We start from the raw sequence: 26,573 nt of genomic DNA, 5'->3' as shown, positions 1-26,573 counted from the left end.
GCACCCCAGATTGGACGCAGCATTCTCGCAAGTGTCCAGACACACAGATCTGGCCTTTGAGGATCTTGGAGCTCTGACAGATACCATGGACAAGAGAATTGATTCCCTGTTAAAAAAGACCTGGGAATCAACTCTAGGTAATTTGAAATCAGAGATGGCAGTCACGGTGGTGGCCCAAACCTTTGAGCACTGACTTGCACAAATCCAGGCTCATATTGAGGTAGGTACGGCAAAAGAGCCTATTTTGTCATCCTTTCCAAAGATTCTACGAGGTGTAGCCTATATGGCGGATGCTTCGGCTGAGTCAGTGCGCATGTCAGCCAGGACTGCTGCACTGGCCAACTCAGCCAGAAGAGCCCTCTGGCTCAAAACATGGCCAGGCGACAATGCCTCAAAAATTAAATTGTGGCATTCCACTGACCGGTGATGTGCTCTTTGGCCCAGGTCTAGAAACAGTATTAGACCGTACTGCTGATAAAAAGAAGGTGTTCCCAGTGAAACGAAAACCCCCGAATCAACCCAAGAGGGGGTTTCGTCCACAAAAAAGAAGGCCTCCCAAGACACAGGAGAAAATGACTTGGAGCCAAAGGGGTAAGGGCAAAAGAGGAGCGATTTTTCGCCCTCCTGAGCAGCCCAGTAAGACCCAGTGACTCCAAGGGTCACAGTGGGGGGAAGATTGGGAGCCTTCCTTCCACAATGGGAAGTAATCTCCCCCAACCAATTTATGCTGGGGATCATATGAAGGGGGTACTGTCTAGAATTTACAGAGCCCCCTCCACGTCGAAGCTTAACAACGCTTCTCCCCAGGTGTATGGCAAAAGCAGAAGCCCTCCTAGGGGCATTAAAGGAACTAGAGCAACAAAATGTAGTTTGCAGAGTTCCAAAAGAAGAAGAAGGGACAGGCTTTTATTCACACGTTTTTGTGGTGAGAAAGCCCTCGGGGAGTTACAGGTTAATTCTAAATCTGAAACCCCTGAACAAAGTGATTGTCTACAAAAGATGCCGGATGGAATCGATATTTACAGTCACGCCATTGCTGCCCCAGCACTGTTACATGGTGTCACTGGATTTGAAAGACGCTTGCCTCCACATTCCCATTGCGGAAGCCTTTCAAAAATTCCTGCCCCTGGCGGTAAAGGTGAAAGAAGAAACCATTCACCTGCAGTTTCAGGCGCTACCATTTGGCCTATCCTTGTCACCCCGAGTATTTACGAAGGTCATGGCAGAGGCCATGGCTTTTCTGCAAATCAGGGGGGTATCGATTATTGCATACCTAGACGATCTTCTATTCACAGCATCCTCGGAGCAACTAATCAGGGATCTGGAACTAACAAAAACAACCCTGATGGGGCTAGGATGGCTACTAAACCTGGAAAAATCCAGCCTAATTCCAGCTCAACAGATTTCCTATCTAGGATATCTGCTGGATTCTACTCAGCTGAGAGTTTTTCTCCCACAAGAGAAAATTCTAAAGCTAGACCGAGCAGTAGCAATCCTTCAGAGCAGTCAACAGGTGTCAATACGGATGGCCATGTCAGCTCTCAGCCTACTAACCTCTGCCATTCCAGCAGTCCAGTGGGCAGGCCTTCACTTCCGTCCCTTGCAGGCACTGATTCTAAAGGTGTGGGACCACAGCCAGGAGTTTTATACACCCTGCTTTCAATTCCTTGGGTCAAAAGATCCCTCTGGTGGTGGAGGAAGCAGATAAATCTGTCGCAGGGGCGCTTGTGGATCATTCCAGTGTCCAGAGTGATTACCACGGATGCAAGCGGCAGAGGCTGGGGAGCACACCTGGGATCGCGGTGGGCGCAGGGGACATGGAAAAAAACTCAAGAGGTTGTCCAACTGGAAAGAACTAAAAGCAGTGGGACTGGTACTCGATGCCTTCAAAGGGGACCTCCTTGGACAACATATCCAGTTGCGTTCGGACAACTCCTCTGTCATTGCTTATATGAACAAGCAAGGTGGCACAAGAAGCGAAGTTCTGTTAAACCCAGCCTCAGAGATCCTGGGCTGGGTAGAAGCCAATGCTCTTTCCCTTTCAGCAGTGCTTCTAAGGGGGAAAGAGAATGTAGTAGCCGATTTCCTCAGCCAAACACAGCTAAGAGGTCGACTGGGTACTCAATCAGGAAGTCTTCGACCTCATAGTCAGGAGGTGGGGCCTCCCCGAGGTGGACCTTTTTGCCTCAGGAAGCAATACAAAGACCCCGTATTTCTTCTCTCTCAGCAGATGGGAGAATGAGCTAGGGGTAGACGCCCTAACACAAAAGTGGCACTTCAAACTTTGCTACGCCTTTCCACCTCCCGTGCTTCTGCCAGCAGCTCTAAGGAAGTTTCAGGTAGAAAACACCACACTGATCTTAGTGGCTCCATACTGGCACAAAAGGGCTTGGTTCTCAATCCCCGGACATTTGGCAGCAGAACCTCCCTGGCTCCTTCCAACCAGAAAGGATCTCCTATCGCAGGGCCCAGTTCTGTCTCCAAGCAGGCCACTGGAACTTAGCCGCCTGGCTTCTGAAGAAGGGATACTAAGAAGCAAGGGCTTTTCCGAGCAACTGGTATCCACCCTCCTTGATAGTAAAAAGGAGGAGATGCGCCAAATCTACCAAAAGGTTTGGGGGCGTTTTAGAGCTTGGTGCCTAGAAAACTCTTTTAAGGTGCAGAGCCCTATAGCAGTCCTGGAGTTTCGGCAATGCGGGGCAGATAAGGGGTTAGCCATCAGTACCCTTAAAAGCCAAGTTTCAGCGCTTAGCGCGTACCTAGAGAAATCCCTGGCCACCAACTCCTGGGTAGTCAGGTTTTTCAGAACCCTTTCAAGACCGAGGCCAGTGCAGGGTCCTTCCTTCCCTAAGTGGGACCTTTCCCTGGTCTTACAGATTATGATGGAACCCCCGTTCGAGCCTTTAGAAGAGTGTACTCTAAAGGACCTAACTTCTAAGGCTGTTTTTTTGGTGGCTGTAACCATGGCCAGGAGGGTCAGTGAAATAGAGGCCCTTTCAATTAGACCTCCCTTTTGTGTTGTGTTTTCGGATAGAGTCGTTTTTAAGACTGACCCGGCTTTTTTACCGAAAGTGGCTTTGAAATACCATAGACACCAGGAGGTAATTTTGCCAACTTTTTGTCCTAATCCCTCAAGTGAAAGGGAATTTAGATTTCATACTTTAGACGTCAGGAGATGTATCCTACGTTATTTAGAGCTGACGAAGGGTTTTAGAAAGTCAGACTCTCACTTTATTTCTTTTTGCGGAGCAAGAAAGGGACAGAAGGCGTCTATACGCACCATTGCCAGATGGCTCAGAACAGCTATTACTCAGGCCTACAGGCTAGAGGGTAGAGAAGCCCCCATGGGAATTAAAGCACACTCTACCAGAGCTATGGCAGCTTCACAGGCGGAAAGAGCTGGAGCAACGCCAAAGCAGATTTGCAAGGCAGTTGTTTGGTCCAGTTTCACTTCGTTTGTGAAACACTACAGAGTGGATCTGGTATCAGCAAGTGAGCAATCCTTTGGGCGAAAGGTATTGCAAGCTGTTGTCCCACCCTAAGTGGTATGTGCTCGTCTATCCTCTCAATGTGGCTGTCCTAAAAGACGGGTAGGGAAAATTTAAGTTACGCTTACCGGTAACGTCTTCTCCAGTAGTCTTTCAGGACAGCCCTAGTACCCACCCGAATTTTTGGGGGGGTCTTGAGCAAGACCTAAAAAGGGGCACAATAGTAATATGTGATAGTATGTTATTAACGTGTTCTTGTGTTTCCCCAGCTAACCGGAGGTGCTCTAGAAAAAACTGAGGCTGGCAGGGGGAGGTGTAAATTTATGGGGGCTGGCGCAGTGTTTCCAAGGAAGAGGAGGAGCCAAGGTCTCTCAATGTGGCTGTCCTGAAAGACTACTGGAAAAGACGTTACCGGTAAGCGTAACTTAAATTTTTTGGGACACACGGCCCCTTTTTTTCCACCCTCGGGATTTATATTGGTGGGGCCTGGGTGGAGGGTGATCGGGGGTCCTGGGGCTAATTTAGGCCGCGGCTTTGTGGCCTACCAGCAGTGATTAGTCGGTCCCCCCACTTGGTGCGGAAATTTAGGCCCCGGCTTTGCGACTTACCGGCCGCGCGTCCGTCCAGGGCTCAGGGTCGGCCCGGTCCCCCCGTGGGCCGGCAAAGGGGTCCAAAGATTTAGTCTGCGGCTTTTGCGGTCTATCGCCCTCCCCCGGCGGGCCCCGTGCTCGCAGTGGGTGGCCAGAAATTTAGGCCGCGGCTTTTGCTGCCTACCGTGGGCCGTGTGGTCGGCCAGAAATTTAGGCTGCGGCTTTTGCGGCCTACAGTGGTCTCGCAGCGGGTGGTCAGAAATTTAGCCCACGGCCTACTGGGCCGCGGCTTCGGTGGCCTGCTAGGCCTCATGGTGGGCACCCCCTTTCCTTCCCAGCACTGCGGGGGTCTGTGTCCCCTGTGAAGGGCTCCGGTCTGTGTCCCCTGTGAAGGGCTCCGGTCTGTGTCCCCTGTGAAGGGCTCCGGTCTGTGTCCCCTGTGAAGGGCTCCGGTCGGTGTCCCCTGTGAAGGGCTCCGGTCGGTGTCCCCTGTGAAGGGCTCCGGTCGGTGTCCCCTGTGAAGGGGCCATGGTCGGTGCCCCCTAAGTGAGGGGTCATGGTCGGTGCCCTCCTAAGTGAGGGGCCATGGTCGGTGCCCCCTAAGTGAGGGGCCATGGTCGGTGCCCCCTAAGTGAGGGGCCATGGTCGGTGCCCCGTAAGTGAGGGGCCATGGTCGGTGCCCCCTAAGTGAGGGGCCATGGTCGGTGCCCCCTAAGTGAGGGGCCATGGTCGGTGCCTCTCTGAGGGGCTACTTTTTGTCCCCTGTGGGGGGGCCACGGTTGTGTCTCCTGTGGGGGGGCCACGGTTGTGTCTCCCGTGGGGGGGCCACGGTTGTGTCTCCCGTGGGGGGGCCACGGTTGTGTCTCCCGTGGGGGGGCCACGGTTGTGTCTCCCGTGGGGGGGCCACGGTTGTGTCTCCCGTGGGGGGGCCACGGTTGTGTCTCCCGTGGGGGGGCCACGGTTGTGTCTCCCGTGGGGGGGCCACGTTGTGTCTCCCGTGGGGGGGCCACGGTTGTGTCTCCCGTGGGGGGGCCACGGTTGTGTCTCCCGTGGGGGGGCCACGGTTGTGTCTCCCGTGAGGGGGCCACGGTTGTGTCTCCCGTGAGGGGGCCACGGTTGTGTCTCCCGTGGGTGTGGGCCACGGTTGTGTCTCCCGTGGGTGTGGGCCACGGTTGTGTCTCCCGTGGGGGGGCCACGGTTGTGTCTCCGGGCCACGGTTGTGTCTCCCGTGGGGGGGGCCACGGTTGTGTCTCCCGTGGGGGGGGCCACGGTTGTGTCTCCCGTGGGGGGGCCACGGTTGTGTCTCCCGTGGGGGGGGCCACGGTTGTGTCTCCCGTGGGGGGGGCCACGGTTGTGTCTCCCGTGGGGGGGCATTGTTTGTGTCCCCTGTGCAGGGCCTCAGTTGACACGCTCTATGTGGACCCCCGTCCCCCCTCCCCCCTGGTTTTTTGGTGTGGTGCTTAGGCAGTTAGCCTAGTATAGGGCACTCCTGCCCTCCCCTGTTGAACAACCCTATCTGACTCTGCCGCACAGAGGTGGCCACCTTGTGGGCTGATGTCCACGCTCCCTATCCTGTCAGGGAGTGGGGATGACGGCAGAAGGGCTCAAGGGGGCGCTGGTTGTCGCACTTACATCTGTGTGGGAACCTTTCAGGATGGGGGATACAGCGGTGGCTGCAGGGGAGGGCCGGTACCCACTTGGATAAGCCGTCTTGCGTGGCGAAAGCATTCCCTTCTTTTTCTTATTTTGACAAATTTGTCCAGGAAGGCTGGGAGTGTCATAAATTATTTTTGCGCTTCCAAAAATGCTAGTTGTAAGGTACCCCTTTGGGGGGGTCCACCCTTCAGAAAGGGACTATTACACCAGTGGCAAACCCCTCTGTTTCTAGGCTGCTAGAGGCAACCATGGCTCTAATAGAGGAATCTCTGGCTTCTAAGGGTCCAGCTGGCATACCCAGAGGGGGAGCAGAAGCCCCCTGCCTTGCTGCTTGGGGACCTATTGGGTAGGCGCTGTGGTTTGTCTGCTGTGCCTCTTGGCTGCAGTTCCCCTGGTTGCTGAGTCTGTTGCCTCAGTGGTGCTTAGACACGTATTTTGGGGGGTTACTCTGAATGACTTCATGTCGCGTCTTGAGTTTGTCCAGGGGGCTGTGCAAGCCCTCTTGCTGCAGAGTGTGATTGTCCCGTTTCCCGTGCTGGGAACAGTGTCAGGGGTTTTATTTGAACCTGGGCACAGTCTAAGAGATGGAGGGCAGAGTACTTCTAATTCTCGACCTCAAGGCCCTGACCTGCCTTGTGTGGGTACAGGAGTTCAGGATGGAGTCCGTCCACGCAGCGGTGGCACTCCATCATGGGGTCTTTCTGACTTCTACAACTTTACGAATGCTTAAGCATTCTGTTATGTGCTCGACTACAGCACTTCCTCCGTCTGCTGTGGGTGCAGAGCATTATCGCGCGTGGTGTGGTCCTTTGATCTGGCCACCACTCCCCGGGGGTTCACGACGTGTTGACCCCGGATCTGGCAGGGTTACGTCAGTGGGGGTTGACGGTCCTGGGCTGCCTGGGCGATCTGCTGCGCAGAATTCTCGTTTTTATACCCCGAGGAGCAATGTAGTTTCTAGACAGACTTCTCTGATTTCAGTTGGTGTCTATATTATCGGAAGTCGGCTTTGGTCCGGCCAGAACGTTTATGTATCTGAGCCTTCCTGGGGCTTCAGCTCTGGCCAGTGTGTTTCTTCTCCTGGACAGACTCCAGGAGTGGCATGCGGCGTTTGTTTCATTTACTATCCAGCAGGTGGGCTGCTCTGCGGATCCCCATGTGGATGTCAGGTCTGATGGTATCTACCCTGTTTTGAGGCAAGGTCATTTGCACAGTTCCATGTAGGCTCCCTTCGGGGAGATCCTGGTATAATGGGACATATACCCAAGGTCTTTGAGCAATTGGATTCGGCTGAGTCAGGAAACCAGAGGTTTACTCGTCTGGGGGCTTCATTCTCCAGTTCCTCAGTGGGGAGGATTCTTTCTCCCGTCATATTGAACAGGGTGACCACCAATACCAGTCTGTCTGGGTGGGAAGATGTTCTGGGATTGAGCTCGGCTCGGAGTCATTGGACATTGGTGAAATCCGGACTACCGGGTAATATCCCGGAACTACAATTGATCAGACTAGGTCTGGATCATGGACAGCTCGACTTCGGGGCCTTTCTCTGGGCCGAGTTTCATTAGATTTGTCCTTGTTCCTTTTAGGTGGCTCTATTTTTTCCTAGCTCCATTTACGGAGGGATGAGCAGGAATAGGCCTTGAGTACCATAGAGGGCCAGGTGTCGGCCTGGGCGTCTCCTGGTCTCGCACTCCCTTGTGCGTGCCTTTTTTGTGCTAGGGGTTAGACGTCTGTTTCCACCGGGGTGGTTTGTTCCATCGCCGTGGGATCTGAACTGGGTGCTTTTGGTCCTCTAAAGGCCTCATTATCTTTCTCTCAAAATATTCGGGAGGTTCCACTGCTTATTCTGTCTCAGAAGGTGACCTCTTGGTGGCTATCGCCTCTACTCGCAGGGGGTCATGAATGCTGGACTTATCTTGAACGTTCACCTTACCTAGGTTAAGGTGGTGCTCCATCCTTTTTTTTTACATAGTTCCGTCCTTGGATTTTCACTTGAATAAGGACATTGGAGGTGGCTTCTTGTGTCCCTGGTCAGCACATTCCAAGGAATTGTCTTTATCTGGCCGGGATGTAGTTTGGGGGAGGATTCGGATGTATTTGCCAGCCACTGAGTCTGTTGGTCTGGATGGATCGGACAGATAATGTCTCTGGGCTATCCTGTCAGGGATTGGTTTCCTCCTTTCCCGGTTATGGTGCATTCTGCTCGGGCAATTAGTGCTTCTTGGGCCTTCTGTCATCAGGCGGCCGTTGCGCAAGTTGACAAGGCGGCCACTGGTCATCGGTGTACATTTTCACAAGATCTACGAAGTAGATGGTTTGCCATCTGCGGGTGCCTTTTTTGGCCGCAAGTTTTTTTGGAGGCCACTGGTTAGAGGGTCTATTCCCTCTGGAAGGGGTATTGTTCAGTTTGGGTTCCAGCTTGTCCTGGGTGAAGTTCCTGTTACCTGGTTGGCTCTTGTATTAGCCTTGGGATTTTTCGTTTTTCCCACCCCTCATGTTGGGACTGCTTTGGGACGTCCCTATCCTTATGAAGGCTGTGTCTGTCAATGAACGAATGAGAAAATAGGATTTTTTACTTACCGTAAACTCCATTTCTCTGAGTTCATTGACAGACACAGCACCCACCCCTCTATGGAGTTCTTTTGATACTTCTATTACTGTTTGCTACTAAACTGAATACCTGGAGCAGGGAGGGGGTTATATACTGACTGTGGATGGCCCATGGGAGTGGCCAAGTGTTTTTTGTTTCTGCCTAGCCCTACTCCTGCGGAGGCGATATAACCCTATTGTTATGAAGGCTGTGTCTGTCAATGAACTTGGAGAAATGGATTTTACGGTAAGTAAAAAATCCTATTATTGCAATGCCCGTTCTTGCAGTGGGTTTTGGCTGTGTACCTTTGGTGTGGCACTCTTTTTCTTCTGCCACATACTTCTCAACCTGGTAGGACTCTTCCACATCCCTCTAAAAGGAAACATGAAAAACATGATGTACTGTGATACTCTGGTTGTAGACTAGCTGCAGGGAGGAACTGAATGCCACTCACTGTAGCACATGTAAAATAGGCATTGTTATCTTAAAGCGGATCTTCACTACATCTGAGCTCCACTAACCAAAAACGATATTTAAGTCATCTTTTTTTTTTTTTTTTAAAGCAAACTCCCCCATCCATCCATGTCTCCATGCTTTATTTTGGCGAAAAATCTTTTAAACACCCCCCTAGAATTTCTGCCTGTGGCCATCTTGAGTTAAGGGCAAATGATTCATGTAGCATTTATTGGGGTTGCCATTCTACATTCTGGAGCCACCCCAAAAGGTGATGAAAATAGTCGTGTGGGCTGGCTGGAATAGAAAAAATATATGAATGGCTTTCCCATTATACACCTGAGGTACATGTGCACTAAGGGTGGCAACGCAATCGTAAGAGAATCGGCTGCTATTGTGTTGCCACAAAAAAAAAAAAACGGTGGGATCATAAAGATATTTAGTAATTTATGTACAACTTGAATATTCCAGAATTTTTGGAAGGTAAATAATGCAATGTTTGGAAAAAAAAAAAACATGCTGTAAAAATATTTGTGTTTTAATGACACTTCAGGCTCTCATTCAATTTCCTATCCAGGGTGTGATTGAATAGTGATGATATGTTGGTATGCCATTTAATGCTTATGGCTAGTCTCAAGACCACAAACTATTAGGCTGGCATTCTTTATACCAAGGTGTTGTGTATATTGGTTTTGTTTAACCTCCTGTTTCTCTGTTTTGGCCTGGTTTCCGCTTCCCCTCCAGCTCAGATTCTTGTCTTGGTATGCAAATCTCCGGTGGAATAAACAAAGGTGCTCTGTTGGCACATAATTATGTGGAAGACCAGAGGACTGTACATAGAGAAGTATGACGTTCTGCAGTAGGTTGAGCAGTACATACTTTGATATATGGTCAAAGAGTCTGACATGATTAAATATGTACATTTTGATACATAATAAATATATATATATATATATATATATATATATATATATATTTACATGCTAGAAGTGACACCTGGATAGATTCTTACATGCTAGTTTTAATGTAGCGCTGTAGTTATGCTTTTTGTTACAAATGTTTCATTTTGGTCTCACATTGTTTAGTCTAGTCTATTGTTTGGGTCTTTACAATAAAAAATACAATTTAACTGTTAAGCCTCGTACACATGATGAGAATGTCGGACGATTAATTGTCTGTTATTTTTTTTTTTTTTTTTGTTTTGTTTTTTTTTTTGCACACTAGCCTCCTATAGAAAATGAAGAGGTTACTAAACTTACGAAAATTCTTGTACGATAGAATACAACTTTGGAAGTGGTGTAATGTATTCTTTCGTTTCTGAGCATGCATGGTCTTGGTCTTACAAATTTTTTTGGATGAATACTGTACTTATTAAACAAAATTAGTTCATTCTGGTATCGTACAAGAAACAATTTAGTGTTTGTCCCTTCTGATAAATTTGCATTAACTGTCGTGATCGGCTCTCGAAAGCTGTGTACTAACAATCAGATTATCATATGATCGATTCAAAAGTGGTATTTTTCATCCGATTTTCTGATCGTGTGTACTAGGCATTCTATAAGGCTGTTTTCACACCGAAGCATTCCCGAAATGCTGGCATAAATGCACTGAAAACACAGCAAAACTTGCATCACACCTCAAACGTGGTTAGCAGTCCTATGTTTTGTTGCATGGAAAAACTCTCTTGGCTCGGTACCAAAAGGTTCACAAGCTACTTTGGTGCATTTGTCACATGTAGTGTCACGTGACAAGTGCCCAAAAAGTGCTAAAAAGTGACTTGTTGCATAGGTGTGAATGTGGTCTAAAGCCCCATACACACTATTAGATTTTCTGCAGATTTTTGTCTTCAGGTTTACCAAAACCATATAATATGAGGTCAAACCTTAAGAGTTTCAATTTGTATGCAATCAGGCAGGCCCTTGTACTACATGGTTTTGGTAAATCTGAAGACAAAAATATGCAGAAAAAATCTAATAGTGTGTATGGGGTCTTAGAGTACCAGCAGTTCTAATATTTTCAACCTTCGTACTAAGTAACAAGTATTAGAATGCCTGTTGTGATTATCAAAGTAGTTAAACAGGAACTTCACTGCCTTTCTCAATTTTTTTTGCCCCTCAAGAACTCCTTTTAAAGTGATTCTTGATCCAGCGCTATTTCTGAGCGCATCGACTCTCTCCACTCTCTCTCCACTCTCTCTCTCCACTCTCTCTCCACTCTCTCTCCTCACTGGACTTTGAGGAAGCTGCGGGAGTCATTGGCTCCCTCTGCTGCCTGTGAGGTGAGAGTGGGAGGTGGGGTTAAACTGTGCTCTGTGTGTCAATGGAAGAGCCCACACAAGTGCCCCCATAGGAAGCAGCTTGCTATGGGGGACACTTGGAAGGGGAGGGTGAGGGGAGCCAGGAGCCCCTGTGGGGGAACCCAGAAGAGTAGGATCAGGGCTGCTCTGTGCAAAACCATTGCACAGAACAGTTAATTATAACATTATTGTTATTTTAAAAATATATCTCTTTAGAATCTCTTTAACTTTTTCATTGGATTGTCCTTCATTATCATACTCGTACACCTCCATACCATCCCCCACCATCTTTACTGCTGCTCACCTGGTCCAGTGTGACCAGCTTCTTCTTGCATGTCATCGGGATTGTTTTTCTCTTCCTTGTTCTTGCAGCCACACCCCGATGACGCACATCCACTGCTACCCACTATTATTAGGTGGCCATTTACAAGAGCCAGAAAGAGACAAATGGCCCTCTAATGATGCACTGTGGCACGTGCATTGTAAAATGCCCCAAAGCCTCCTGGGATGTGTCATGTGGTATCCCAGGAGAGTGCAGGCAGCCGGCTGACTTCATTCTTGCCTAGGCAAGAAAGCTGGAAGTGCAGGGCCATGTCCTGTAAAAAAAAAAGAAAAAGGTATTTGTAAAGTTAATACATGTTTGTGTAACCGGTTGGAGGGGAGGAGGAAAAATATGGAAAGTGACCGAAGGTTTGCTTTATGCATCAGATCAAAAGACTTTGGGATACATGAAGTATACACAGCGCTTTCCTCCTTGCGCTCTCAATGCACTAGAATAGAATCCTAGTTAAAAATGTGTTTATCATTTGGGAATTTTCCCATCTGCCGGTTTTAGAGGAAATGGACTTTGCAGGAAAACTGTTTGACTGTAAAGAGAAGGCTGTATTATCAGGTAAATGCTGCTATCTTGTGGCTACGTGGTGCAATCAGACCGTATATATAGTCTACACTAGCCTGTAAAACAAACCAGTGTCAGAAAAAGTGCCTGAGCTTGAATTATTTGAAGCTTTTGATTTGAAATGACTATTCACCCCAGCATCACGGTCCGCATTCTTGTGCGCTCTGCAGTGAGATTAATCGCACTGCATGGCACAAAAAAGTACATACACTATTTCTGAAAAATGTACCGCACCAAATTGCATGGTACTGTGCAATCTGGTGCTCGTAATTGCACTGCATTTTTGATATGCATTTGGGATGCAGTTAAAAATCTATTGGCACCCGCAGCAGATCACAAAAGCTTTTTTTAATGCGTACGGAACATACCTTTCCCTCACTTCATTCATGACTTTTTTGGTGCCAGTTAAACACATCTGTTAACTTTGTGTAATGGACTGTAGCCTGGATGTACTGTTGTGTGCATAGATTGTCTTGTTCCTCATTTGACTTATGTAAAATAAAAAAGGTTGCCACTAATTACTACCTTGCTATGTAAGTATATCTTAGGGAACGGTAGGGGCCGGGTGGGTGTGTGGTGTTTATTTTTGGGGGGGGAGCTTAAATTGGAACTATGGCCTTCCTCTGCTGCGGGACTTAGTGTTAGTTTTCCTTTACAGAAAATCATATTTTCTGTAAAGTCTGCTTCACTTATAAGTGTATTCAAATGTAGTTTTCTCTTAGTCCCCCTGCAATGTCCCACAAATACCTGTTCCTGCCAGTGAAGTCCACCTAATGCCTATTCCCTGTGATTTGGAAAGATGCTGCACTGCTCCTGAATTCAGAGCAGAGTTGCCACTCTAATGAAGGCTGTGCCTGCTTGCACTACAGTGGGATAAAAATGCTGCTTGGAGTTTTTCATAGATGATTCATAAATCTGTAGCATGCCAATCAGCATCTGGCCACACTTAGCCCTCCTCATTACTTTCTGGATTGACAGCAGTGCTTCTGTTGCTGAACTCCCCCCACTGTGAGCTGCAGTGTCTGGAGGGGGGGGGGGGGGGGGGTGTATAATGAAGGAGGAATTTGTCTCAGTCAGGGGAAGGTAAAGGAAGTTCTTGTTTACTTTTGAGGTTGTGCATCACACAGTAACTGATTTTGTTCCTTGTTTAGACTGCTAGTTGTACTTTAAAGAGACCCTGTTGCTATAACTCATAGTTTATTTGTAAAAGTTGATCAAAATAAAGAGTAGCACAGTGGCTTGGTGGTTAACACTCCTGCATTGCAGCACTGGGGTCCTTGGTTCAAATCCCAGTCAGGCCCATGTGTTCTAAGCATTAGGCCAAGTTCACACTAGTCCAAATTGGATGCAAGTTTCCCCGCATCCAATTTGCACGCGCGCCCGCACGGGTGTCCACCATAGGTGAGCCTTCTCAAATGTGGACACTCGATGCGGGGAGGAACTACCAGCGCAGCTGAGGGACCTCAGAAGAGGAGGACCGGGGCCACTCTGTGCAAAATGAACTGCACAGTGGAGGGAAGTATGATATGTTTGTTGTTTAAAAAATAAACAAACCAGGGTTTACAACCCCTTTAACGAGGAAAGAACTCATTGGCCAGCTGTATTTTCCCAACTAACCTTTTTATTTATCTATTTTTTGTAGGATGTGTAGTGCTTCCTCATTCCCCCAATAGACATAAACATGCATAGTTTACCAATTTGAAGATGGATATTAACATTGGATTGTGTCTGAACATCCTACTAATATACAATTTCTGTATATAGCTTTAGCTAAAATTGTGGGGCAAAGTAGCTTTTTCAATGATTACCTTCATACTGCACACAATACGTTTATGGACTCTGTCTTCCATATGTCACTGTCTATAAATCTTTCAGCTTGAACTGCTTAGTGAAATATTGATTGTCCGCCTTGATGGGTGTTGTATGTTTTTAGTTTGCATGTGTTCAGTGGTACACTTTACATAATTAGGTCAGTCTTTGTTGAGGTTAACCAGGTTTATTTCCTTATTTGACTTTCCTGTAATGAATGGTATATTTGGTTATGATATATGGCATGGTTGTTTATCTGTCATATTTGCATTCCTATATATCCAAACATAAGTTATCTTTTAGTGCAGAAAACTTTCCATTGCTAAGTTCCCATGGTTGACTTTAGACATCAGACAGGGACGCATTGGTCAACTATTATCTTGAAACTCACAATCAACAGCCACCAACCATCAGTATGTTACTGCTATGTAGCACTGTCATGCAGTTTAGGTTCTTGTTCTTTTACACTTTTTTTTCCAGTTGGTTTCTTCAGATCAGAATGTTTTTGCTGTTCATTATTTAGACACCATACAGGGCAGAGTGAAAGCTTTTACTGCCTGTAATGTCTGTTTACCTCCGGGTCTCTTCTAGCTGCCAAACCATTGTGTGACCTCTGCTATACAGGAAACGGGTGCGTGATTCATAATTTCAGTAACTGCTTTTTACAGCGGGATTTCTTTTGTATGAAACCTGCCACAAGGCACTTCCTTTGTGCTTTTGGAAGCTATTGTTCAGCTGCATTTATTTATTTATTTTTAACATCATAATGATCTAAGGCAGAAATGAATATTTTGTCTTCTATATGTGGGTTGTTCAAAGTTTGAGGCTTGATTCAACCTTTTCTCACTAGGAAGAGGCTTTTTCTGCACAGCACAGATACTTTTATCTTGGCAGCCACGCTCTGTGATACCTTAAAATAGCTGAAATAGGGTTTGTGTTCCAAAATATACGTTGCTGAATGTGTTTGCTCTCAGCCTGTCTGAAAAGTTGTACTCTTTAGTTGCAGAGCACAGAGGAGGAGCATTCCCAAGTTCCGCCCATTAGCCAGTTGTCCTTGGAAAAGAGCAAAGGTAAGCAGGTTTATTTCTTCTACCCAGAGGTATTGTTCCACCGTGAATATTTAATTGGCAAATATTAAAGAGCACCTGTAACTTGGCAATAAATGCATCATACATGGGGTTTGGAAGGTTAAGGCACCATATGATACCTCCAATACTGGGGGATTTTCTGTCTTTTGGCATTGTTTTATTTAAAGGTAACTCTAGACCTATGCACCCCCATATTTGTTTTTCTGTTTGTATAGCTTACTTGACTAGTTAAGGTGTTTTTTGTTGTTTTTTTTAAGAATTTTTATTGAAGTTTAAGAGATACAATCATATTGTTAAGATATTGCGATAATGAAGTACACATTGTATAATACCTGTGAGCAGTATAACATCGCAGCTCAAACTTATAGTGTAGAACAGAGGTAGGCAACCTGGAGCCCTCCAGCTGTTGTGGAACTACATTTCCCACGAGGCTTTGCAAGGCAGGCAGTTACAATTTCTCCCAGAGGCATGATGGGACTAGTTGTTCTGCAACAGCTGGAATGCCCCAGGTTGCCCCTGGTGTAGAATATTCAACAAAATTGAGCATCTAGAACAAACAATACAGCTTATTCAACTTATTGGATGCATCTGCGAGCCAAAAATAAGAACTAAGCCCCTCTGTGGGGCGGAGGGTGTTTGGGGGGAGGGTAGGAAAAATATCACTGGTGGAGTAGATGCAAGAACCTGACGTGTAATGTTTTGAATCCCCATAAGTTAAGGGTTCATATGAGGGTTTTGTGGTTTTATGTATAAAAAAAAAAAGACATAAGCGAATCAAGATGAGCAAACACTCCATAAAAAAAAAAAAAATCCTGTACGTTAGGGTTATGCATCATCCATTCCTTTTGACTCTTTCGATGGGTTTCATTTTTAGGCTAAGGATTATTGGATTTCCCATACTAAAATGCATCAGTCAGTTCATAAATTGGAAGAAAATACTTTTTGCGAGTACTCTTGATACTGGCCATTCAGTTTTAGGCCAGCGATTAAAGTGGAAGCCCAAGGTTGAAAGGTTCCAGACTCATCCACACCTCGGTTCCTGCAAGAGAATGATGTGGAAATTTGAGTGTTGTGTGTAATATACATACCTCAGTTCCCTCCACTTTCCCAGTGGTGTTTTTTTTTTGACTACTTCAGAGACCACGGAACTGATAATAATTGTTTTTATCCTGAACATAAAGCTTTTCAGATGTCTAAGGTGAATCCTTTATATCTTTACAGATAATCTGCTCAGAACTGCAAGTCAGCATTCTGATAGCAGTGGCTTTGCTGAAGACACATCGGGTGACTGCCTCCTAACAAATTCTCTTCCGGTAAGAAGTTGGTACAGCTGTAAACAAAAAAAATAGTAAATTATTTTTAGGTGTAGTTTGAAATACTCAATGGAGTTTGCATTAGCTTTAGAGAGCCAGAGAGTATCTGAAATTATTCTTTGAAATCTAATGCATTCTGATCCTTGCAGCACACTAAGGTAGATCCAGGTATCCTTTTCTGGAAAAGCAGGGCATGACTAGGTTATATACCAGCAGTATGTACTAGATGTTTAACGGCACTAATTACTTGATGCCAAAACCAACTTCATTTACCAGTTTTACTTAATTTAGTTCTACCCAAGTTACCATTACAGAAATATTAATGGCTTTAGCAAGCAACCTGAATTGGATGACTGGGTATTTTTATTATAACTGTAGTTTTGCAAATGCTGTATGTTGTAGGAGGTGAGTGGGAAATGTTAAGTGATAAGTTTTAGAATATTTTTAAGTATAGTAAGCCTGTGCCAGGTAATTCATATCTTTGTATGAAGCTCCACCCACTTTGTGTAGGCCTCTGTAAGTGTTCATTTTGACGCCAAATTTCAATCTAGTTTAAGTCTTAGCCTTTTGACTAAAATTACATTTCTTTCGTTTTGTCGTATTTTAGTCATCTGAATTGTTTTAGTCCATGAAAACCTCCAGTACATTGTAGTCGACTAAAACCTAATGGGTGTAGTTATATTGTAATGCATTATTTTAAACATTTCTCTATCATTGCCAAACTCATTATACACTCCTGGAGTAAAAATCTAATTACATTTTGTTATTTATGCTATTAACCACTTCAGCCCCAGAAGGTTTAACCCCCTTCATGAAGAGGCCAGTTTTTGCAATACGGCACTGCGTTGCTTTAACTAACAATTGCGCGGTTGTGTGATGCTGTAACCAAACAAAATTTATGACTTTTTTTTCCACAAAGACCTTTTTTTTGGTGGTATTTGATCGCCTTTCCGGTTTCTATTTTTTACACTATCAACAAAAAAAGACCGACAATTTAAAAAGAAAAAAAAAACAATATTTTTTACTTTTCTGCTGTCAAACACATCCAATAAAAACATTAAAAATCTAATTTCTTCATCAATATTTTGGTAAAAAAAAAAAAAAAAAAATGTATATTGATTGGGTTGCACAAAAGTTATTGCGTCTACAAACTATGGGATATTTTTATGGCTTTTTTCTTTTTTTTTTTTTTTTACACTAGTAATGGTCGCGATCAGGGATTTTTAGCGGGACAGCGGCATTGCAGCGGACAAATTGGACACTAAGTGGCACTTTTTGGGGACCAGTGACACTAATAGTGATCAGTGCTAAAAAAAATGCACTATCACTGTATAAATGATACTGGCAGGGAAGGGGTTAACATCAGGGGCAATCAAAAGTTTAAGTGTGCTCCTAGGGAGTGATTTCTAACTGGGGGGGGGGGGGGGAGATGGTTAAACTGGAGGAAGAGAGACATCTGTGTTCCTGTTTAGCAGGAACACAAGGTCTCTCTTCCTCTCTGACAGAACAGAGGTCTGCCATGTTTACGCCGTCCTCCCTCTCCAGCGAACAATCAGCGGGTCCCGGCAGACTGCTAATTGGCTCCCGCTGTGTCCAATCACAGCGAGAGAGGGTCACTGACGGCACGTGCGCCCCAGACCCTGAGGAGGAAACAACATACAGGTATGTTTCGTGCAGCCGGGCCACCCTGCCGCAGTAAGGGTCCTTTCACACTGGGGCGGTTTGCAGGTGCTACTGCGCTAATAATAGCGCCTGCAAACCGACCCGAAAGTGCCGCTGCTTTCATTCCAGTGTGAAAGCCCCGAGGGCTTTCACACTGGAGTGATGCGCTGGCAGGACGGTAAAAAAAGTCCTGCTAGCAGCATCTTCGGAGCGGTGAAGGAGCGGAGTGTGTACTGCTCCTTCACCGCTCCTGCCCATTGAAATCAATGGGGTGGTGCGACTATACCGCCGGCAAAGCGCCTCTGCAGAGACGCTTTGCGGTGGGTTTTAACCATTTCTCGGCCGCTAGCGGGGGGCTAAAACCGCCCAGCTAGCGGCTGCATACCGGCGGTAAAGCGCCGCTTACAATAGCGGCGCTTTACTGCCGACGCCCGCCCCAGTGTGAAAGGGCTCTAAGTGGGCGGTCTGGAAGCAGTTAAGGTTTGAACATGCACTATAGACACAGATTTAGCTGCGATGTATAACCTCTTTAGAAATAAAACCAAGTTTCGTAAACAAACGAAAATATTGCTGTCTGCCAAACAGAAGTGCAACTTTAAAATATAAAAAAATAACTGTGAACTCTATTAGCTGTAATCTCGTTGCACATAATACCTGAATGTATTACCAACATTAACTGCCTAAATACAGGCCACTTATACCCACTCCCTGTCCAGGCCAATTTTTCGCTTTCAGCGCTGTCACAATTTGAATGACAATTGCGCGGTCATGCAACACTGTAGCCAATTTACATTTTCATAATTTTTTTTCACACAAATAGTTTCCTTTGGTGATATTTAATCACCGCTGGGTTTTTAATTTTTTGCTGAAAAAAAATGAAAAAAGACGGAAAAATTAGAAAAACTTTTTTTTTTTCCTTAGTTTCTCTCAGAAACTTTTGTAATTAAGTAATTTTTCTCCTTCACTGATCTGCGTTGATTAAGCTGTACTGATGGGCACTGATAGGCTGCACTAATGGGCACAGACAAGGCAGCACTTATGGGCGCTGAAAGGCAGAACTGATTAGCATCACCGATGGGCACAGATTGGCATCACCGATAGGCACAATCGGTGATGCCAATGTGTGCCTAATTGACATCACTGCTGGGCATTGTTGGGGCTGCACACATAATCGGGGCACTAATGATCAGTGCCCTGATTATCCATCCAGGTCTCCCCTGTGAGGTGAGGAGAGCCGATAAACAGCACTTCTGTGTTTACACAGCCAATCGACTGTGATTGGACACAGCCGATCACATGTGTAAAGAGCCACATCTTCGGCTCTCTACTGAGATCGGGGTTATAGGTGCCACAAGGCAACCCAGTCAGGTAAATTCTCCCATTTACTGTAGATACAGCAAGTACAAATATTAATTGTACTTAATTTATTTTTCTGGGTGTGTCTTTTTTTTTTTTTTTTTCTTCTTTAAATTAAGTATTTACATAACAATCAACTATTGCACGGTGCTTTCACATTAAGCAGTTAAACATGTAAACCCCGCTATAAAATATTCTAATCATCCCAAAGCAGTACCACAGTCACCCACAGACATACAGCAGTTCTTAAAATAGGAAATAATCAATTAACCAAAATGATGACCAAATTAGAGGTCAAATAGTATTGTTTTTCTGCCAATTCATTGAATAGTTTACTATATAAATGAATGTGCTTGAGTATTGGATATTCTATCTTCAGTCTTATATTTTGATTTAACAGGTTCAAGACTCTTTGCAAGCAATGGGGAGTAGTGCTGACAGCTGTGATAGTGAAACAACAGTAACTTCTGTCGGAGAGGACCTAAGGACCCCACTTGCGATTGATCAGAGGGAATCCATTGACTTAGAAGATGATGAATTCCTAACTCCCGTTGACCGAAAATCATTTTTTGATGAGAACGAAATAAGCAAGCAACTCCTACAGGCCACAACACCAGAATGCAGTCAAAACGAGGTGTGCACGACCAGCAGGGACCTCAGCTCTGCTGTGGATAATGCTCAGGACATCAGTGAGGAAGTTTATGAATTACAGCAGGACTGTACAGCAGAAAGCGAGTTGGAAACACACAGTGATTATGAAGCTATTTCTTATACCACTCACCATATATCGGAAGCCTTGGACAGTTTCTCTGACCATGACTGCTATCTTGGTTTTAATAGAACTGATTCAAGTTCTGTGGATCGTGTTAATACTGCGCTACAGAGGGCTCAAAATAAACTGTTTGGTTCTTCTGAGACAGTGGGGACAAGACCTGGGCGTAGCAGAGTCTCTTCAAAGGATCTGCTGAGGCGGAAGAACAAGTTATCAAGCTCAGGATACCCATTGAGGAGGACTCAGTCTTTGCCTTCTGCAATTTTAAGTCCTGTGAAAGTGGTATCCAAAGTAAATATAGTCTTAAATTCTGGCAGGGCAACTGTGTGTAGCCCTCCATCATTTTCTTACAAGTATACCCCAGAGGAAGATGAATCCTTGGAACAAATAGAAGAAGTAGAAACATCCCCTAAATCTATGGCATACAGGTCCCCAGTATTGGATACCAAGGAGACCCAGAGAAGAAACCTGGGGCAAGTGTCAGAAGATCAACTTAACAGATCACAATCCTGCACAATACATGTCCCATCACACAGGTCTCATTCTTCCTGTTCTCTCCACTCCCTGCAATCTGACTGGCATGAACGACCGCTATGTGAACATTCGAGAGCGTGGAGCACACACAACATTCCTAACTTTTCTGGTGCCACATGTGGTTCAGCAATGTCCCAATTTTCCTGTCCATTTAATCAGAGGTTCGCCTATGGATCACTTCACAGATCCTGTTCTGCGTGTTCTTTGCCTTTAAATTCACCACCTTCCACTACTGAAATGCAGCTACGTCGGGTCCTACATGACATCAGGAGTTCGCTGCAAAATCTTTCCCAGGTAATTGAGAGTTGGTGATAATACTTAATCTGTAATACAGGATAGGTCTCAGATAAATAAGCAAAATAAATCTCATTCCTTAAAATGTATTTAAAGTTTTGGTTTCAGTGGTAAGGTGTTTGGACACCTATTAAGTTTTTTATTGCCACCTGTGTCCCCGCTAAAGAGGTTCGCACTTCCACAAGGTGGCCTCGAATTCCAAAATTTTGAGTATCACTAGAACAGAAATATAGCGGAAATCTTTCACTGGGGACACTTGTCCTGTGACAAGTAACAATGGATATTCCATTTGCCGCAAGGTGAAAAGAAACCTCCCCAATGGGAAACCGTTAAGAAAAAACATGACCAGATTGTAACTATTCCCTGCTTTATGTAAAAAGAAAGGGTGGGTGGTTGGCATATTATTTTATACTTGTCTGGGCACCATCGCGTCCGTCCATTTAAACAGGGCATGCGCGCGATCAGTCACTCTGAACCTAACGCAGAGTGACTGAATATTATGAAAGCATATCCACTAAAACTATAATTAAACGTTTGCAAAAAAAAATCATCACATACAATAATCAACTGTTACAATACATGTGCTGGAGTCTTGATCTATATGAATATGGATCTAGTAAGGAAAGTTAGGCAAGCCATACATGGTTCAAATGTCGGCCAGTTCAGCAGGGAAAGCCAAGATTCAAACAGTGCATGTGCAGGCTGAATGCACCAAGTCGATCTATTGACTTGGGTACAACCAGCATGCCGGGTTTTACCTGTGATTATCGCTAGTGGCTGCTATAGCTAGTTCAATCATGTTAAACTGAATCATCTCTATGAAGGCAAAAAAATTGAAAGCATGTTCATTTTAAAATAGTTGATCAAATTAATTCTAAAAGCACAACATATTTATTTTTGTTAGTTTAGAGTTGTAAAGCGGAAGTGACAGATGCCTAGGACAAGTGAGCCACACTGCATGATGATGTGTGTTAATTAGCATGGAAACCAAACATAATATTTTCTCTCTATTTCAAACTGGTTCTTCCAGTTTTTAAAAGTTTAGGTATAGTAACATTAAGAGATTACAAATCATGCAAGGCTTAATTAAAGTGCATTTTATTCCACTATGACGGAACCCACAATTGATGGAAATCTTTCTCTTCATTTTTTTTTTTCTGTTGAGTTGTTATGAGAATGTTTAGCTCTCTCATTTGTAGTATCCCTTCCTTCTAACAGCCATACAGATTACACACTCCACTGCCAATTTTATGGTCTCTGAGACCACACACAGGCATTCCATAGTTAGAACAAAAACATGTATATTTAGGTAGACTGAAGAGACTGTGATGGGAAGTACTAACATTACAAACTATTACCACGTACATGTCTTTCGAAAAGAACATTACCAGGTTAAAGGTCAGGTGACCATTTTGACTCATAGGAGCTGATTTACTAAAATTGGGGAGTGCAAAATCTGGTGCAGCTGTGCATGGTAGCCCATCAGTTTCTAATTTTAGCTTCTTCAAATGAGCTTTGACCAAAAAAACTGGAAGCTGATTGATTTCACCAGATTTTGCACTCTCCAGTTTTAGTATATCAACCCCATTATGTTTTTATCATTAAAATAAAAATCGGAAGCAGATTGTGCTTCTCCACAACTGTGTGATGGGCGTAGTTATCCCTATTTAGATTAAAGGAGATGTATAAACAAAGCTATTTTGTCTGTACTTCCCCAGGGGGGGGTCACCGTTTTCAGCCAACAGTGGGCTAAAGCCCACTGTTGGTTGATGTCACTCAGCCAGTCCAGACTGGGGAAAGATCCCAAGTATATGGTCAGGATCCATCCAGATGCCTTAACTGGCAGCTGGCTCAGTCTCCTGCCCAACTCTCCAGTGAGAGCTGGAGGAACAGAGCAGAGAGCCTGTGGTCCACCATCACCAGCTCTCTGTAGGCCAAGGACTGAGAGCTTGGTGATCAGCGGTGTTTGCTCAGTTCTTGGTCTTGGAGGCAGTGGGAGGCAGCTGGGATCAGCGATGCAGCCATCTAGGGGAGTATGAATCTTTGTTTTTTGGTTTTTTTTTTAAACCCAAACTTCTGTTTTAATGCTGCAAGGATTTTGCTCAGTTAAGGGTAAGTTAAGGAAGATACTCCTACTGCTACTACTGTTTTTATTTACAAACAGGCATTGTGTCAAGACACAGATTTGACATTGTCCTTATACATAAAATGTAAGTGTGTGGCCAGGTTATGCATCGTTACATTTTTACATATTATTAACAAGAAGTAAATGGACTTTAAATAACCCATCAATTACCTCTGTAGCTACAGACTCTGTTGAGGGATCAATCCTCACAGCAGATTCTCCAGTCGTTCAAGTCCTTTTTCCAGAAGCTGATCTCACCCTGCCCCTACCTCCCCTTTGGCAGCCTTCAAATGTAAACACAGAACAGGAAACCTGCAAGGGGGAAGCAGACTGCGTTGAGCTGCTGAGAGAAAGGCTTACTCTAGTATAGCATCCGAAAATACAAAATATTGTGCTGATTGAATAAGACGCCCAAACGCATTGCACATGTGGTGCCATTCATTATTCCTGCCACCCCTAATGCATCAGGAAGGGTTAGTTTTGCTTGCATAGAAAAACCCTTGAGGCTCAAAAAGGTGCATGAGCTTCTATGCCACATTTTTTGTGGGTAGGGCAGCCAGCTGGCTACCCTACATGTGAAATAATATACATTTGCATGACACCTGCTGGCCTGCTATAGTACTGTGAATGGTGGCTTAATGATGTCAGTGCTTTTGTTGTGATATTTAAAGATAAATTGCTCCACAAGGTCTGCAGCTACAGAGGTCAGTGAGGGCTTGGTTTGAAGTTCATTTACATCAAAATGCATCCAATAATGCATGCTTATTGCAGTGTTGCGTTTTTTGTAATGTGTTGTAATTCTTTGACAAGCATTTTAGATGCGTTGCATTTGTTTTTTGTTTGCCTTGATTTGCCTTGCAGTGCATTGCATTTATTTGCGATTGTGTGCTTTAGAACACATTTCACTGCGCTGAAAAAACTAGCGCATGCCATAGTTTTTTTTTTTTTTTTTTTTTTTCAGTGCTGGTCAAATGGAACGTGATGCGCTGGTGTTAACTGCATTATTTTTTGGTTGCCATGCGTTGGAAATGCGCTCAGAAATGCACCCCAGTGCATCTGGTGTTAATGAACCCTTACTGGTTTTCCCCGCTGGCCGTACGCATATATGCGGCCTCTTGGCGGGTGGGTTTTAACGTTGAGAGGCTGCATATATGCGGCTCTATGTAAACCCTTTTTCTGTGCTGAGATCATGCGCCCTGCACGCCGACCACAGAGACTGGCGGGTACTGGAATGCTCCAGATGCATACTTACGATTGGGAGGTTTCCAGTCATGTGACCGCTGTGACAGCCAATCACAGCAGTCCCCGTGATAGGAATGCTCGCCTCAGCCTCCCTGCATTTATAACCTCTTAAAGGGCCGGGAAGTGGCGGCAGGGAGGGGTTAAAACCTGCCTCAAGTTGTACCTCAAGACTTGCCCTTGGTTATGACTTATGTTTGCAATGTCTTTGGAAATATGCATTTTTATACATTTTTTTTAACCTAGACTCTGTTTCCATAAGCAACCCCATAAACAAGTTCTAATATATATGGATATCTTTGTTTCTTAGCATCCAGTAATGCGAGGAAATGAAATGGCTTCTCCTGGCATGTACAACGCTCCAAGGTCGTCCATGTTGTCTCTTTATGAAGTAAGTTCTGTACAAGATGTGTGTGAAGTGGTTGTCTATCTCTCAATGCTAGTTAGACACTTATTTCTATATGTTTTTTGTTCTTTTAGAATACTTTCCAGGAACTTCAGATAATGAGAAGAAGTTTAAATCTCTTCCGAGCACAAATGATGGACTTGGAGTTGAATATGTTACGGCAGCAGACTATGGTTTATCAGCATTTGTCGGAAGATGAAAGGTGAGCCTTATCTTTGTACTCAAACTCTGGATATTTAGGGGGATCCTTCTAAGAAATGTTGGAAACTATGCATGACACAAACACTGCAATTCTGTCAACCTTTGTTACACCGTTAAAAACTTTGCTTAAAAAGGGAAGAAAATGATCAGAGATACAACTGGCATAAGTAACTTCTCTTAAATAAAGTATTTAAAGTGATTGTAAAGTCTTTCTTTTCTATTTTTCTATAAAAATAATAAAAGTGTTATACTTACCTGCTCTGTGCAGTGGATTTGCAAAAAACAGCCTGGATCTCCCTCTTTGGTGCTCCTGGCTCCTCCCTCCTGTAGAGTGCCCCCACAGCAAGCACATTGCTATGGGGGCACCCGAGCCGAGTTACAGCTCCCAGTGTCCATTCAGACACAGAGCTGCGGCCCAGCCCCGCCCCCCCACCCTTTCCTGATTGGCTGACTGACTTTGACAGTAACGGGAGCCAATGGCCCCACTGCTGTGTCTCAGCCAATCAGGAGGGAGATTCTCAGGCGGCCGAGACACTCAAGGACATTGCTGGGTAGAGATGGGGCTCAGGTAAGTATTGGGGGAGGGGGCTTCCACACAAAGGTTTTTATATTGATGCATAGAATGTATTAAATTAAAAAAACCTTCTGACTTTACAACCCCTTTCATTCAACTGGATCCCAAAGGGTTATTGCACGTTGTATTCACTCATCAAAGGCGAAGGCATTTAAATCATGGTGGTCCAACATTGACTAGAAAGTCCACCTAAATGCTACCTTGAGAGATAAAAATCGAATTCCCTCACAGCTGTCTAAACATGAAAAGGATTGTTGCTTATATTAATGATCCAGTATAAAAGAGCAGACAGTTGTGGCCTCCCTATAACTGTAATGTGCAATAACTTTTTTTCAGGTTTGGCCTTCTGGTACAGTTTTTTGTGTAGATCTTTCGTCTATCTCTTTACGTAACATTCTTTTGTCAATGCCTCCCTCTAGTGGTCAGAAATTAAGCTGCACATTTTAGAATTTGCCTTTGGCAGATCAAACAAATTTCAGATGCTAGTAGTTTTGTCAGATAAATCTTAACCAAAGTCATGAAAGCAAAAATATAGCAGCAAGTGGCTGCAACAGTTGCTTTGACCTAAAGTGGTAAAGTTCAGCTTCAGTTTGTTAGTGCATCTAAATCTGCTAGTACATCTTATACTCCACCCCACACAAATCATAAAAATAAGGGAACATAATGGGGAATTATATTACCCCTGGTCGATTGCCCTCTCGCCATATCAATATTTGTAGTGTGGCTCAATGGCCTAAATATTTACTGGACAAAATAATTAACAGAAAAGAGAGATCTCCATTCGCCTGAGCCAGGGCTATACTAGACTTCAAGTAATTTTATCACTGTATAAAAAAAAATTTGCTTTATTTAAACCATCTACAGTAGTACATCTAATACTCCCCTCCCCCAAGATTAACATTGCTGCTGCCCAAAGGGGCCCCTGTGCTCCTTCATACACAGAGGGCACTCTAATACAGCAGGCGTGTTACTGGCCAGATCATCAGGTTAAAAAAAAGCATTAAAAAAAATGGAATACAGCCACCACATCCAACATTTGGTAAGCTGCATCTAATTACATGTTTTCTTTTGGGTTTAATAACACTTTAATAAGTGTTTTTATGTTAGTTTATGCATTTCTGTTTATGCCAGCAGAACTGCTTTCGGTCACCTGGATAGTACAGTAATGCCGCTATTCTGGGGGAGGGAGTTAGGACAGCTTGTATGTCAGTTTAGTTTCTTTAGTATGC

The 26,573-nt window shown here is 44.7% G+C and overlaps 1 protein-coding gene across 1 annotated transcript in view; it reads left to right on the top strand.

Annotated features, from left to right (window-relative positions):
- Positions 1 to 26,573, top strand: part of ITPRID2 (ITPR interacting domain containing 2) — a 164,698-nt gene that overhangs the window by 117,864 nt on the left and 20,261 nt on the right. The window contains exons 9-13 of the mRNA XM_073633744.1: positions 14,781 to 14,850; positions 16,090 to 16,181; positions 19,600 to 20,799; positions 24,474 to 24,554; positions 24,644 to 24,771. Of these exons, the coding sequence (XP_073489845.1) occupies positions 14,781 to 14,850; positions 16,090 to 16,181; positions 19,600 to 20,799; positions 24,474 to 24,554; positions 24,644 to 24,771 (1,571 nt within the window). The remainder of the gene's footprint in view (positions 1 to 14,780; positions 14,851 to 16,089; positions 16,182 to 19,599; positions 20,800 to 24,473; positions 24,555 to 24,643; positions 24,772 to 26,573) is intronic.

Source organism: Aquarana catesbeiana, linkage group LG06 (assembly GCF_042186555.1).
Source record: "Aquarana catesbeiana isolate 2022-GZ linkage group LG06, ASM4218655v1, whole genome shotgun sequence".
Classification (NCBI taxonomy): domain Eukaryota; kingdom Metazoa; phylum Chordata; class Amphibia; order Anura; family Ranidae; genus Aquarana; species Aquarana catesbeiana.
The sequence above is the reverse complement of the archived record's forward strand: the minus strand, read 5'-3'. Positions and strand labels throughout refer to the sequence as shown.